Below are 16771 nucleotides of genomic sequence, written 5' to 3'. Positions count from 1 at the left end.
GATCTTAAATGAATTAAATAGATTAAACAGATTGGATTAAATGGGTCAAAAACAAGTTAAACATTTTTAAACAGATTAAACAGGTTCAATGGGTTATCTGACTCAATCCGATCTAAATATTAAATGGATTAAACGGATCAAATACCTAAAACCCAAATCCAACCCAAATATTAAACGGATCGACCTATTTATGATCCAAACCAATTTAGCCTAAACCTAAACCTGTTTATGGCGGGACGAACACCGTTGGATTGACGGATCTGGTCATATTTTGCCAGCCCTAATAGGGAATTCATAACAAGAATCGCAACCAGCCTACATAATAAACAAACACAATGCAGATCCAAAACAACAAAAGGTATAAAATTTGGAAAAGGATTCATGGCAAGGGAACATAAAGAAAATAGGAAAGAGAAGAAAACTATCAAGACTTGGCCTAACTACATGCAGTCAGCTACACAAGTACTCAACACAGAATCCAACATCTGTAATGAAGCATACTTCTAAACTGAAATAAATATTAAATAAAAGAGAAAGGTTTACCATTCAATTACCTGATACACTCATTCTCATCTGCAGCAACTACTATGGGAGAAAAGGGTAGCAGCAATGTGGCCCTTGTACCTGTTTCTAACTTTGTATCCCAACTGGCAATTTGATTATAATGTTTGCTTAGAGCTGCAAATCACATAAAGACAAAATCATTCATCAATATAGAAAATCAAAGAAGGCAACTACATGACCAAACAATAAGAAAAAAAAAATCAAAGGTATAGAGACCAGATAGTATAATCATCATTCCACTTACAAGAACGCTGGCACTTAGCTATGCGATCCAGGACAATTCTTTCCCTTTCCTCTCTTCTAGCCATCATTGCCTCATTGTCATCAGCAGCAGTAAGAAGTGGCCTTGAAAAATGACCACAGCTCCAGTTGTAAATTGTTGATTGTGGAAGTAAGCTGTGTTCAGAACCTCCAGAAAATCCAGCAGAACCTAAATGCAGATCAGCTAGTCCAGTGTCTGAAGAATTTAATTGGTGAGGACTGAACTCTAGAGAGCACACACGTCGCAATCCTGTGAGGTAATTGTTCCGTGGGGGGCTAACCTGAGGTGTTCTAAATGTCATGGGCAAATGGCCTGCATAAAATAACAACAACAAAATTAGCATGCATAATGGAATCTTTACTGTGATTTTTACTGATTATTAAAGGATGCTAGATAATAAATGATAAGTTGCACCATACCTAGAATTGAGAATAACATTTAAACAAACTGATGAACAAAAAAAACTGAAGATTACCAGCATTCATGTCCAACCATGATGATGAGCGGGCCAATCCAGCAAGATTAGGAGATACAGATGGTGCTGAGGAATCTCCTTGATATATACCTTCACCACTAAACCTTGATGTCCTAGTAACTACTTGTTCAATACCAATAATAGAGAGTGTTCTTTGACCAAGGTTTGCAATTCGAGGAGACGGATCTTTAGCCATGGTAGACATAGCTAAAATAAGCTGTGAATCAATTGCACTGTCAAGAGGCCTTGACCTAGGATAGCTGATGATCCCATTAGTAGCATTTTCTTTTACAAGTATGCCAGAATCGGAATGCTGAGAAGAATCATCTGAATGTGGAGAACCATGCATTATCCCTTCCGATGCAAGTGGGCTACTTGTGGATATCCTTCCATCTCGAGCAGCAGCTATGCTGTCACTGCCAACTCTCAGTATGGGGCCAATATGGGAGGAAAGGTTACTTCCTGGCTGCATATACTGGCTTGGGTTAGCATATCCACTACTTGAACTATTAATATTAGCCAAAGATGGTGATGAGCTCAGCAAAGAATTAGATTGAGGCTTCCAGTATTGAGCAGCAATTGACTTCAGGTGCTTGTTGTGGCCGAAGGCAAAGCGGGCAAGAGCTGCCAAACAAGCATAACAATCTCAATCACAAAAGCACGAGTAAAACCGGACTAATGAAATCACGCTGCATGAGGTTGCATATGACCCCCAATCTCCAAAATTAATAGGGTGATGCACAAAAATCTCTATACATCCACAGAATAACCTAAGGCTGCTATATCATCGTCCAATTAAAAATGATACAAATAAGGAAATGGACACGAACACAGCATAAAGATGGTTCTTTCTATCCTTCCTATATTTTGATTATATATACAGCTGCATAAGTAGTGCTATATTCCTTAAGCTAAAGGACTAACATCTGAAAAAGATCTCCTTATTTATTCCATCATATCAGTTAGGTTTACTCATGTATGTTTGCATGCATGCATGTGTGCAAACATGTACATATATGCATGCATGCATGCATGCATGTATGCATGGGTGTGTGTGTATGCATGCATGCATGTATATATGTGCACGTGCATGTGTGTATATAACAAATGCAAATATGTATCATATTAATATCCATGCTTCTTTATTAAAAAATGGGTATCACTCATGTCAAATCCATATCATGTGGCTTCAAATATATTTAAATTTTATAGATATCTAATACGCACCCCTATTTGTTTAGAGCATTCTGTATATATATAGGAAGTCCAATTAATATCCACATTTCTGTTCATATCTGCTGAGAAAAGAAGTGACATGGATATAGAGTATCCAATCCATATCCAACCCATTTCCAGCCCTCAACCAACCCCCACTCAAAGCTTGAGTCATTATGTTGAACAAAAGCTAAATTTTGGTATCTATATCAAGGTTGTAAAATTGCCTAGGCCTGGTCAGGTGGTGGACCCCTTGTACAGCCTAGGCAGGTGCCTTGGCACTTAGGTGGCCACCAAAGAAAAGCTATCCAAGCTTCTATCATTCATACTTTTGATCATATGTATGAATTAGCATGTGTATATATTATAACATCTTCTTTCATCATTTATGGGATAATGAACCAATTTTTCACACTTAAAAGAGTCCAAAGACCAACATCCACAAGAAGAGCAGTAGCAGCTTTGTTGCCACTGCAGCATCCAACAAATTGTAGAACATAGGTAGACAGCAACTTGCAAGAAGCAGGAGAAGATGCAAGTAGACCAGAGGCTAGCAAACAGAATAGAAAAGAAAATTTAGGGAAAAAAATAAGTGGCATAATGGCCAGATGAAGAAGAGGTGTGCTGGTCATTGAAGCCACCGCTGCCACTTGTCACCGCAGCTGACCAATTGGTAGCCATTGATCGACCCACTGGCTACTACTAGATTGGTGGTAGCCTTCGCTACCCTCCCACATGTCGCATATGGAGCCTAAACAAGAAAAGAAAATGGAAAAAGAAACCCTTCAAGAGGCAGGGTTCAAGCAGGCTTGGCCTAGGTGGCCTGGCCAAACTAAGCACCTTGGCGGCTGCTTTTAACAACACTAGTCCATATATCCACCACTGTCACATGCAAGAAGGTAAAACCCATCCTCAAAAAAAGCTTGCAAATCTGATCTAAGAGAATACAAGAAAAATGATATGAACATACAAAAGATTATATCAGCTCAAACCTTAACTTCCATGTATCTTAACTCAAAACATAATTTATTTATTTTGTTTAAGCTCAAGCTGGTCTTGAAGGCCTGAAAATGCATGCATAAATTTAGGTTGGAATTGATCTTGGAGTGGAATTTCATGGGCTAGACCATCAAAAACTATAGCTAAAATCCTGACATTCATGGATTATACTGTCAAAAGGGAAGGTTACAGTGATTGTTAATATAAAGGCCTTCCTAACTAGATCACTTTCACTCTAAGTCAGCCATACCATATTCTCATTCTCCACAAAAAATCTGATATTTTTATCGACATAACAACTTATGCAGCATTTTTATAATAAGTTAGGTTAATGGACAAATTATGTATCCCATACATAAAACTGGCATTGCTGCAATGAGTCAACATAAAGGAATAATATTTATAAATATTCATTGGATTTCATATGCCTTCAAGTGCCATCTTGCAATTTAAGTAGGTAAAATATTCTTTGCCATCAAAATGGTGTAGAATTTTCTTCCTAGCTATGCAAAAGAATAGCAGGCAACCTATCAACTTGTTATAATGCAAACAAGAGATGTTATCTGATATTTTCCCCCCAACCATCTAATATCAAAAAACAATATAATAGAGAAGAATGGCCCTGAGAGGTAAATAATATTTTCAAACATATAACATCAGCACTTAAGTAGAAAAATTACATACCTACAGCAACCTCAGCCCTGACAAGTGGGCTTCCATCTCCAACAACTTGTACAAGGTTTTTGACAATATTTAGCTCAGCCTTGATTTTTTCATCATCATCACAATCCTCATCAGCTCCATGTCCATCTCTACATGGGACAGATCCAACATCGAGAAGAGTGCCCAGAGCAAAGACAGTCGCAGCTCTAACCTGACAGGAGACAAAATATAAACATGAAAAAGTGATGATCTAAATTGATCACTTGTAAAGCAAAGGAAGAATCTTACCTCAGGTTGAGGCTCCAACAACAAAGGTACAATTATTGCAGGTGCATCTGCTTGAAGACCTATTACCTGTGCTTCTGGAAACTCTTCCCAGAGTTTTCCCAAGCAGAGACAAAGCCACTGAAGAAGTAAAGGCTCAGTCTGTGCATCATGTGGACTTGCAGGTTGGAGATATCTCAAGCATACATGTATTAAATTTACATGAATACATGCTTCCTGTCCATGCCTATGTCCATCCACAATAACTGCTAAAACAAAAGCAGCCATTGCACGCTGTTCTGGGTAAGCATCCATACTGTCAAGAAATTTGATGAAATATGTGTGGCCCCCATCTTTCACCAGATCAACCTGACAAGACTAATGGTGCCAAAAAAAAATAAAAAAATAAAATTTGTCACATGCATGATAAACATTATACAATATCTGAAAATTACCAAAATTAACAACTTGTTTGACTTAGGTTGTCTATTACTTAAAAACCATAGAAATGATTTCTCCTGAATAACACAAGTGTACAGAAATAATGTAAATGGTACAGCTTAATTCAAGAAAGAGATTGAACTACCTTATCAAGAACAAGTATCTTGGTCCATATAAAAACAAGAACTTGGCGCAATTCCATTGCATTTGTTTGCAATAGTTTGAGCACATAAGGAAAGATCCCAACAGACAAGGCCTAAAAGACACAAAATGTAAAACTTGAAACACAAACACAGAATAAAACAAGTATTCCAACCATATACAGATAGAAAATACATAGTACGCTAAACATAGTGATAACAAAATACCAGATCCACAGCCCAAGGTCCCATATCAAGGAATCTTCCTAGAAGCACCAGAGCACGAAATCGATGAGACTGGCTAAGCAAAACCTACAAATAATATATGCCTTCAGCAAGGAAGAAAGAGTAACAGGCTAGGGAAAATATTGGTACACAACTATAGATATCTGAACTGTCAAAATATACATATAATGCTATCTCTAATCAAAATCAAGATTCATTAACTTAATTATTTAGGTTAGTAATCCTTCCTCATATTCTCTAGAGGGCCACATCCTCTGCTAAAAATATGCTTAAATATAAGTCTGAAAGAAGAGGAGACACGAATGATCCAAGCAGAATTGAATATTAACAAATGAGAGAACTAGCAGAACAAAAAAATGTATAGTTTAAAATTCAACCATATATAAATCTTCAACTACTACAGCCTGGCCATGATCTAGGTTGCCCCACAAATTTTGTTCAGGCCTTGCAAAATTCTAGGAAAAGATATTAATTATATAAGAATACCTGATAAATATCTGCAACCCTTATATCAACATCTAATGGCAATCATGCATTTAAGAGCATCCAGACAATTTTTAGAAATTGTATACATTACTACCAACCGATTCCTTGGTAAATTCATCACCGATAATCAGGCATACATTAGTCAGAAGCTTATAAATTACTACAAGAAGATCATGCAAAGGTTAACTGCAATAAAATCTCAATATAAATTGCAATGGAATAAACATACAGTATCAGACACGCCCAAAATCCAACCTTAGGAAGTCAAAGGGTTTGTGTATCTACTAGTGTCTACATGGATATTAATCCCCTTGATTAGCACTTACTAGAAAAACTTACCCAAAAAACACAGATATTTGGATTTGTATACGAGTCCAAGTTACTGCATACAAGATAATAAGGCATCAGAGATGGATCTTCCCACAAAAAATAAATAAATAAAGAGGACCCATGGAGTTGCATATCTAATAACTTTTATAACACATGTAAATGGCAACCCTGTTGATTGTAAAATATCATAAAGATTACCAGATAAGTCTATATCATAGATTTGTCAATAAACCATCAGATGTGCATGTACAATATGTATATTTCAATCTCGTCATAAATTCAAACTAGTAATTAACTTACTAAATGGAACTGCTTATCTTTGAAGAATATATAAGAAACTGAGTGATAACTCTACTTTTCTCTCTGTTTTCATTCCAAACAAAAAAAGCATTAGTAATGATGAAAGTATTGATTGCAGATAATTTTCTTAGGACGTGTATGAATATCATGAGGGTGAGCCCTGGCATAAAGATAAGTTTGCTCCATTGTGATTTAGAGGTCATGAGTTTGAAACACGAAAACAGCCTCTCTGCACATGAGGGTAAGGCTATGTATATTTGATCCTCCCCAGACCCACAATAGGGGGATCCTAGACAACCACCCCTCCCTTTCATGAATCAATATAATAGAGGCAAAGGGCAAGTGAAGTCAAGTGAATACAATTACTGATGTAAAATTTCCTGTACAAATTAAATAGTTGAACATTGAAAACCAGCATCACCTATCTCAGAAAAATATTTAATTAAAAAAAAAAACTCAATCAAGCAAATCTAGACATTTTCACAAACAGTAAACAGATATGGTTGCAAAACTTGTTTGATGATTCCTTGTTACTTCATCCATTTTGAGTCCATTTCAAACTTTATTTCCTTTTTAACAATCTGGCTTTACCATGCACAACCAAATTTTCTAGTTCATATACCATAATATTCATGTTGAGCCTCACTATCCTAACTTTTTCATGAGTTGATACTTTAGAGTACTTGCTTGCTTCTTGAACATGATTCTTCATTCTTTTAATGCACAAGAACCCAATAATACTATAATCTTGCTAATTTATGGAACGATATATGGTACCAACCAACATCACCCTATACCAAATGTAATGTACCATATTGGTGAAATACCATTAGAGTACCGAGGTTTAGTTCAGTTATGAGCCAAACCAAATCATATGCAAAATCCACTCATGTCGCCTAGTACAATCTGTACCTCAAACCACATGTACCGCCCGATTTCAGGCTATACCATGATGGCTATGAGGGAAAAAAATTGTTAAGATACTATCTTGACATGGGATGCATACCATATCATACTGGCTGTACCGAATTGATAACGTACAGATATGGTTCCCGAAACTACTTATGCGGACCTTGATGGAACCCATCTCTAATGTTGCACCTTTAGTGCACAACAATTCCCATATCACCATTTTACTATGGCACTCATACTATATTACCATTTTTTGGTTTCTCACACTTTGTATCCCTATGGAACCAACCCTTAGTTACTCAGTTGTCTCCATACATTCCATTCTTTGACTCACTTATATGGTTCACTGGATGTCAGTTTAGATTCTTTGTCCTATTTTCTTGCTTCTCCAACCCACTTCATTCACTAACAGTAGAGCTTTGCTCCTCGTTCTAGGAATTTTCTTGAGCTCTTTCATGGGCTTCTATAAGTTCAACAATTCATTTGCACATTACTTTATGGGGCATAGTATAATGACTACCAAAAACAGTCCGGGTAGTTCAACCTCCCTTCTACTCAACAAGAAGAAAAAAAGAAAATAGTCATATTGCACTTTTGTCAACTATTAGCTTATGATCATGTTTTCCATTTGCTTGTGGATTCTACAATCATTTCACGTCCTTGACCTTTCCTATCATTCATGCATATTTGGATCATCATAATGTCATTTTGTAATGTTTGTTACTTCAATATAATAGACATTGCAAATGTCAATGACTCAAATCCCTACCATATGGGGTCTTCTGCCGCCCATGATCCTGTCTTAGTCCTTGGTTTGACTCACCACTAATATGAGAATCGGTCCAAGTGGACCAGGTTTGAACTAAAGTTAGCAGGAGTTGCATACTTCTATTGAAAATCCCAAAAAACCCGAGCCTCCATTGAAAAGATAAGGCCATAGCCAAACAGCCATGGCCAATGCAAAGTCCATGATGCTAGTACGAAATGATCGCCGGTCATTGAGGCCATTTCCAATTGATGAACGCCTGGTCATATCCCTTGACTGAGCCAAACCTATCTCGACAAAAACCCACACTATTAAATCCCTTCCGCCCCCCCCCCCCCCCCCCAAAATGATCCAGCACCAAGCATCGAACCCCTAGAGACATCCCTTCTTTCTTCCTCCTCTATGGTGGCCGTCATGCCACCACCACCAAGCCACAGCCAAAAAGACCTTGTTTTCCACCTCCTTTGTTCTGACTTCCATCCTTCACTACCGCAAGCCACTGCCTCCGATTGTGATTCTCAGCCTCTACCACTCGCCGATGAGCCCCTCACCCTCTGGCAGTCTCAATCACCAAGAAGATTGCCATAGAGGCAGCCAAGGGGAGCTACTCCTCTCCCTGTTTTCTCTTCCCATGCAGCTGAAGTACCGCTGCACACAAAGGCCACAGCCACCTCATTGCAAGACATGCCACCCTCCCTTTCCTTCAACTCACTGTCTTTGTGAGGGTCTTTGACAAGCAGACCTGAATCCGAGCCCTATACCTCTACCTTTCAACCAATCCAAGACTCTTTTCCTTCCATTTTGCCCACTTTCGCTTGCCACCATGCAGCTAGCTCTCTAGCTTCATCACCGTGCCACCAGATCGCCAGCACCCCCCATCCTCTCTTCTTCCTCCTCTTCCTCCTAATCCTTCTTCTACTTCTCTTCCTCTTCTTTTTCTTCTTTTCCCCATTCTCAAGAATTTCTCTCCTCTCCTTCCCCTATTTGGGTGACCAGCAAACCAGATTCATATTCACCCTGACTTTCTTTATGTATCATCAATATATTAAACCCAAACCCCTGACTAGAATTAGACTGAGTCTCTTTCTGTCTCTCCCCTATTGGTCAACCCAAGCTAGGCCTAATTCCCTCCATTTAGATCTAACCCAAATTCTAAATCTGATCAAGTGGAAGTCAAGACCCCTAATAGTTGGGAACCGTGATTGGAACTCACCCCTTTTACATTCAGGTAATCACGAACTCCATCTTGCTATGAAATACTTGTGGTGGCATCAAGTTGTAATTAATCATGAGATCTAAGAGGTAATTGAGACCCCTAGATGTTAGGCTAGATTTGGTGGTGTCAATGTAGATTGAACCCCACACTTAGGGCAAAGTCACCAGTTCACGGACCTAGAATTACCACCTGCCTCAAAAAAACCCTAAGTTGTGGAACATGAGAAGGTCTGCAATTTGATAGGACTTTGCATACTATATAATATCCTACAAAAATTTAACAATCCACTTAAATTATTTTAGGTTTTGAACAACCTTCCTGTTGAGTGAATTTCGATGGATTATAGAGCAAAAATTGTAGGTTACCTCTACCCCTAGTGTTTCATCATGCAAATGATCTGATTTATAATTGTTACCTGCAATTTTGAATTTTGATTGTGGATATTATCTATGCACATATTTTAATTAAGTATCGTGTAAGCTCCGCATAAAAATGATTTTTAAAATATTGGATAAATATGACATGATTTACTCGGACATGAACTGAATTTTATTGCATCGATGAATATGTTGATTTAATCATGTTGCTCTCTAGTCTAACTATGATCACATGGGTTCAGGATCTAGTCTCCTTCCGAGCCTCTAGTGGAGTAATCACTGGCGCATGCCAATTAACAATATGTTGTAGTCATAAGCTAGTTTCCTTTCAGACTAATCCAATTAAGATTGATCGTTGGCACATGATGATAAAAGCATGTTTTTCTCTATGATTTCAGAGCCAATTTTCTTTTGAGCATCTAATAGAGCGATCACTGATGCATGGCTAATGGATGGCATATTATAGTCAGGATCTAATTTCTTTTGGAGTTTGCCATAGGCTGATCGTGGCCATAGTCGTAAAGGCTAGGAGAGTGAGAGTGGATGGTCCATCCATATCTGATTTGGAAATTCATTTTGGTCAAATGCAACAAGTATCTTGAAATCTATTTTGATAGACCCTAGACATACTCTCATCATGCTTTTATTTATGATTGACAATCTTGTACACTTAAAAATTTATATTCTTGCATAATATGCTTGATCCAACTAGAGGTTTAGTTAACTTATTGAACCTGTAAAGTTCACTATCTCTCTTCTTTTGTCTTTTGATGCAAAGGAAATGATGGGACTAGGGCTAAATGGAGAGGTTTAGGTTAGCCCCCATTAGTTCTTTTGAACAAATAATTCTGACCAGACATTTGTATGAAATTTCTTTATTGATTTCTTGAGATTATATAGACATTCTCTTTTGAATAATTACATTAGATTAATTGTTGCTTTTGCTATCACTTCTTGAGTTTGGAATGACATACATATATATGAAAAGGCAGGCCTTGCATGTCCCATGGGTTTAAATCCTATGGATGTGTGGCCATTTATCACGTACTTGGCTCATGCTACCGGGCCGGAGTGAAAAAACTAATAAAGCATTTCCTATTAAATTATATCACTTGCAAGCTTCATCTGCAACCTCAAGCCCTTGATCATTTCCAGCTAGATACTTTGACCACATATGCATTGGCCTTGCGACATAGTCCTTTTAATTTTTCTTTCAATTTTCTAGGTAATTAACCTTTTCTGCTACCAATGGCATCTCAGTTATGCAAAGAATACATGTAGATACTTGGCACCACAGAATAATAGTCTAGTACTGATGCCATAATTCATCTTCTGATTTATATTGAGATCGACTGCCTCAGCAATTCAATTTACTCACATTCCAGCTGACTTTTTCAGCCATTGAATCCCATCGCCGCTTCAAGTCATCAAACTCATTGATCTACCATTCCATATTATCAATTTCACAATTCTAGAAGTCATCTTGATAATTCAAACAGCTCAGGGCTTTGATCCATCCACCTAGATCTGACACCTATTAGTTGCTTTCGCTGGTATGTTCCTCTTCCATAATTTTAAAGCAGTGCATCTTCTTGCAACACCATCACAATTTCAATTCACATGCATAATCTTTTCTCTTCTTAAATGATCAACCTTAGGGTACAATGTCAGCTCACTTACAAGCCTGTCTTCTCATCAAAACATTGCATTGGTTTTAAAATTTGCAGTAATATTGCTGTAACCTCTGCTTATTAACTCATACTGTTGCTATAATGCTGCCTCAATACAAGCCTTTTAAACCACCACAAATCTATTATATTATGTTAATCCATCTGGCTTTTGCACCATGTTATGATAGCTAAGCACCATGGTTGATCATTAATACCATGAACAATTAATATGTTAATAACCATTTGAGAGTAGAATAGCATTATGCAAAACTAATCAAAATGAAAAACATCACGTTAAGAAAGCAAAGCATACATATCTAATGAAACAAATGAGTGCCTCACCTGAAGAACTATAGGCAACTGCTCAGGTGGCTTCTTGTGTTCAGAGGCATGGTCAAGCCACACTTCAAAAGCTGTCAATTGTTCTGTGAAAAATGGGCTCGGCTGGTATACAGAAAAGAAGAAATGTCGGCAAATATCATAGCAATAAAACATGACAATGCTGTTTAACATTTGATGGTCATACTAGAATATGACAAATGGCAATTGCATTGATAATGATGAAAAGATCCTAATATCACAAAACCTGAAATTCTGCATTTGGATTAGCAATTAATTGTGGAAGTTTAGAAAGACAAATCTCGGCCGCCATATCCCATGCATCCCTGAAATGTGCAAACTCTAATAAGGAAAGAAAAATAAGGGTTAATTCTATAATTATACAAAGGTAATAACTCCAAGTGGCTACCACATATGATGCTGATGAGTCGATGGTAGCAATGGATATGAAATTGGAGAGCAATTTGCAGCTCGCATTATTCGCTCAGCAAGTAAGAAATTCCGGAAGAGACTAGCAACTAGCAGGTCTTGCCTAAATAGCCGCTGGAAAATATCTGCACAATGTCATTTACATATCAGTATTGCACTCCTTCAAAAAATTATGTAGCAAATGCAAAACAATAATCAAACGATCTAAATACCATGAGGCAATACATTCCATGCTATCGTATCAGTGACAGCAGTGAAAATCCAGTTCAACTCCCCCAGAAGTGTTTTTCGATCATTTTGGCGACCAGGAATCTGGTCTATGAGAGAGTGATCAAGCCAATCATGAAGTAATGAGCGAGAACAAAACCTAAGTAATAAAAGAAAACAATGTTAAGTCATAATGACAACAAGTAGTCATTCTAATTATGAAAAGTTGTACATGCTGCTATAATTATATACATATTTGGCTGTCAGTAGATCAAGTTTGACCATAAAAGTAGCTTATAGCAATCGAGACTAAGGTTGAAGCAACCAAGTAAAAGGCATGAAATAAGCTAAAAAGAAGCTCCATACATGGTGACAACAACATGACCAACACTCCTGAGAATAGAACAGCGTAACAACATGACACTGTAAAACAGGAAAAGCAAAACCCCGTTGCCTTGCCAAAGAGCACCCACTTGCAGAAATGGTTCATATGCTCTTCTATGGAACTTGGAGCATAGCAATTGAGTATAGCATAAGAGACTAACCAACGTAATGCCATCTTAATAGGTGTTGTTAGACAGGATGTGAACACATCAGCAGGAAATTCGGCACTCTGTGGAAGAGTCTCATGTGCTTCACAGGCGGCGAGCAGAATGCAGTCCTTTGATGAAGCAGATGCACCAGAACTAGAAGAGTTCCACTCTATGCGCTAAAAAATAAGAGAACACAAGTTACCACATCAAAAAAGAATGTTAATATCATGAACAAAAAGCAATAAAGGCTTCCACAGAAAAATTATAAATTCAACTATTCGAAACAGATGATAGTAAGTAGAGGAAACCTCCATAAAAGCACTGACAATCATCCCTGCAGCTGAGCAATCAAAAACATATATTGATGGCTTTTGCAGCCAAGAATCAAGGTCGCTGATAGGCAGTAGAATATATTGTGTATAACTCTGAAACACAGTGACAAAAAAAAAAAACATTTTAAACAGTTGCCCTAGAGTAAATATAACAATATAAAAACAGCTGATTAAAAGCAAAGATAAGACCTTATTAAAAACCCAAATTCCACCATTAGGTGTAGGCTTTGGTACTCCATGTCCATTATAGTGAAATAGGACTCTTTCTGACCTAGCATATTTGCGGCAGGTAGTACAAAGCTTCTTCACTTCCTCCACAGTAGGATCAAGTTGACGTTTATATCGAGCCTGTTACACATTGACAGCTCTTAACCACATAAAAGAGTTAATATGATTAAATAACATGCTATAAGATTAAACAAGCCTTACCCGAGGTAGCCATCGTTCATATTGAGCATGCAAGGCTTTTCCAATTGTCTCGAGAGCCTTTGGAACAGCCATAGAAAAAGGATCTGACAAGCCAAGAAGAAATAGATTCCATTCATCCTTTAGCAAATCAACCAAGGAAGAAATGCATAAAAAGAAGTGCTGAAGTCATGATCCATATGATTGCAATACTAATCATGAGTCAAAACCTGAAAAGTGAGCAACTTTACGAATTATCGGCAGCAAGAGTTACATTGCTTGTGAAATCTTGCTAGGGCAAGTAAAACCAGATTCGATAGACGGGAAAGGACTCACACCCTGAAAAAGACACAACACAAATGGTTGCACGCATAGTACCCAAATGCAAACCTACCAACCATAATGGTAAGCATCATGCATCCTCCCAAACCCCAACTATTTGGATCAGCTTTGCAAATCCTAGAAACATAGAAATGTAAAGTATCATAAAGATTGAATGATGCATAATTGGACAGACACATCATGTATGTGCTGTCATGGCATAGAAGCAAGAAGCTATTCCACTAATTTTCCTCCAGCACCCCCATTTGACCCTGCTTCTCTCCTAACATAGGTCCTGAATAAACCACATATTTGCCATAAGAAATGCAGGCCAACAATAGATCCAACAGTTGAAAGAAAGGAAAATCATGACAAGCAGTGTAGCAAGTATTGTGCGAATATGATTGATTACAGGGCAAACTGCGGACTGCAGAGTCAATAAACTAGGCCAAGATGAAAATAGAATACACAAGGCTATGGTGGAATTGCCATGATACTGCAGATGCATCAGAAAAGCTAATAAAACAAAAGCTGCAGAGTTGCCAACCTACAAGGACCAATGTGGCACATGATCTAAATTTGTAAAATTTAAACCTAACAATGAAAACAATTTTCAAGGAAATGGATCCAACTTCTCTATGAAATCTCAAGCAACCCTCAAAAAAAAACAAAAAAAGAAACAATTTAAATGCAAATCATTTTAGTAGAATTCCCTAGAGTTCCCACCTAACAAGGTTAGTGCAGGTAAAACCAGCCAGCATGTGATTGCAGAAAAGCAAGCTAGCACATTAATGAAATATGAAGCACTTGGAACAGATGCTAAACAAACTATCAAAAATGAAAGCATCCAAGAGAGATTAGCCAACTATGGTTGCAAAACAAGGCAAGAAATGTAGCTTAATCTCATGGTAGTTACCTCAATAAAATGAAGCATCTTTAGGTATTGCTGATGCACAAGGAGTTGGTGCAAAATAGTCCCAATGCTGCAAGAATCTTAAGGTGGCAAACATAAGGATGCTTGTGCCAAAAGTTCAAAACACAACACAAACAAATAAAAATATGGTGATGCTCAAGCTGAAGGTCAATGAAGGGTGGATGAATAGAGCAGGGCCAACCAAAGTGGTTATATCTCATAAAAAGACCAACAGCAAGACCCCAGGAACAGAGTAATGCTATGGCAAAAGATGATAACAATCTAAGAAGAATCCAACATGAGACGAAAGAGACAAGACCACCAATGGCGCAGTAGTGAAACAAAATTTCAAGAAAAAGAATGTAGTATGTCATGCATATAAAGCAACAGATAATGGACCGATGAACCACAGTAAGCTAGGATTATGAGAATGGTCCAGAAAAACGCGGAATAAGGTGAAAACTAAGGTTCGCTATACCAGTACCATGCTATTACAGTATCGATATGCTTGGTACGGGGCGCTGGTTCAACGTACTGAGTGTCAATCTAGGAAGCATGGACACGGCAAAATGACTGTCGTACCAGTATCGGATACGTTTCCGACATGAAAATGCTGGGGACACGGTGCGATACATACCCACCGCGTGTTCAACTGTTTTTCTTCTCTTTTCTAGTTTTTCGGGCGTCGGATACGGTTAGGTACAGCTGACTTTTGAAACATTGGTGTTTTTATATTAATCTTTTTAGGATTTTTGCTTGTAATGACTATGCATTGATGATGCTTACTTTTCAAACATAGGTGCTCTTGAGTCATAATTTGTATTTATATGTTAAATTTATATTGAATATTTATGCTTGTATAGTAATTTTATATTTTTAATATACCATATCCCAACCCTATCGTATCCTATATTTTTAAGAATTTGTCATATCCCCGTATCAGTATTGTACCGTAACCATGTCCCATATCGTATCTGCGCTTCCTAAGTGTCAGTACACCCCCTATACCGTGTATTGGTTTGGTACTGGACCAATATAGCAAAAACTTGATGTAAACAATCTGAGACTTGAAGTAGAAGAGACTATTAACTACATGAAATGAAAGGCAAGCCTAGGCATGATCAATGTGTTCAATGAGGTTTCTAGATTGTTGCATTCACTTTACTTCCATATATTAATGGGATGGGCACAACAATTCTTCTTCTTCCTAAGAAAGTTTTTGACCAAACCTAAGCCAAAGTCTCTCAATCTAAGCTTTTTCTCCAAACTAATGAAATGAATTTTCAACCAGGCAACCAGAAACAACCATATCTTACTACGTTCATTTATACCATATACTGGATCACCATAGGCTAAAACCTATGCGAGCGAGTGCTTTTGCTTGGATCACAACGTTCAATGATGAAGAAGAGCAATAATGATCCAGAAATTCGAGGCATTTACCAAGGAAGCAAATTACCTTGTTTATTTTAGGGGCAAGAAACATAAATTATCAAGCAATCAATTAAAAAATTATTTCATATACCACTCACTAGTTAAATTCCTCGCCCTCTTTCAGTCTCTTCCCCGATCTACGGATCTTTTAGTGATGACCCGATGTTTTCACCAAAGATATCTAAGAAAAGATAATTTTGGTTTTTAGGCTATTCCCCTTTCTATCATGCGGCAAGAAGATAATATTGATTCTTTGAAAGGTAAAAGTGCCAATAACATTTCTCAGAGGTATTTATGTGGATATGTTCTCAAAAAGTGACCTTCATTGAGACTGTGGCATCTCTTGGGACATAGAAAGGTCAAAATATAGTACTACATACTACATAGACAACTTGCAGGTTAATAAATTAAAGTTCTCTTTTTAAAAAAATTATCTTATGCATTCAAGAAACCTTTAAATTAAACTACTTCATCCACACCATCCAATTAAAGAATTTATCATCCATTCACATTCCAGGAATGTGAACTAATA

General features: G+C 37.5%; 1 protein-coding gene across 6 annotated transcripts in view; it reads right to left on the bottom strand.

Moving 5' to 3' along the window:
- The window catches only part of LOC105045931 (regulatory-associated protein of TOR 1), a 33039-nt gene that overhangs the window by 6611 nt on the left and 9657 nt on the right, over nt 1-16771 (bottom strand). For 2 of the 6 annotated variants that reach the window (XM_029264761.2, XM_019850797.3), the window contains exons 3-18: nt 14809-14875; nt 13596-13678; nt 13356-13514; nt 13143-13259; nt 12847-13010; nt 12307-12461; nt 12075-12219; nt 11913-11991; nt 11669-11770; nt 5252-5335; nt 5029-5139; nt 4467-4820; nt 4200-4389; nt 1302-1925; nt 809-1138; nt 555-678 (exon numbers count right to left, since the gene is read on the bottom strand). In XM_029264761.2, coding sequence (XP_029120594.1) covers nt 555-678; nt 809-1138; nt 1302-1925; nt 4200-4389; nt 4467-4820; nt 5029-5139; nt 5252-5335; nt 11669-11770; nt 11913-11991; nt 12075-12219; nt 12307-12461; nt 12847-13010; nt 13143-13259; nt 13356-13514; nt 13596-13667 — 2810 coding nt within the window. In that variant the 5' untranslated portion in view covers nt 13668-13678; nt 14809-14875. Of the gene's footprint in view, nt 1-554; nt 679-808; nt 1139-1301; nt 1926-4199; nt 4390-4466; nt 4821-5028; nt 5140-5251; nt 5336-11668; nt 11771-11912; nt 11992-12074; nt 12220-12306; nt 12462-12846; nt 13011-13142; nt 13260-13355; nt 13515-13595; nt 13679-13801; nt 13911-14808; nt 14876-16771 lie in introns of all 6 variants that reach the window. The other 4 variants (XM_010924374.4, XM_029264759.2, XM_073258438.1 and 1 more) reach the window with 3 other exon arrangements.

This window comes from Elaeis guineensis, chromosome 5 (assembly GCF_000442705.2).
Source record: "Elaeis guineensis isolate ETL-2024a chromosome 5, EG11, whole genome shotgun sequence".
Lineage (NCBI taxonomy): Eukaryota > Viridiplantae > Streptophyta > Magnoliopsida > Arecales > Arecaceae > Elaeis > Elaeis guineensis.
This window is presented reverse-complemented; position numbering and strand designations above follow the sequence as displayed.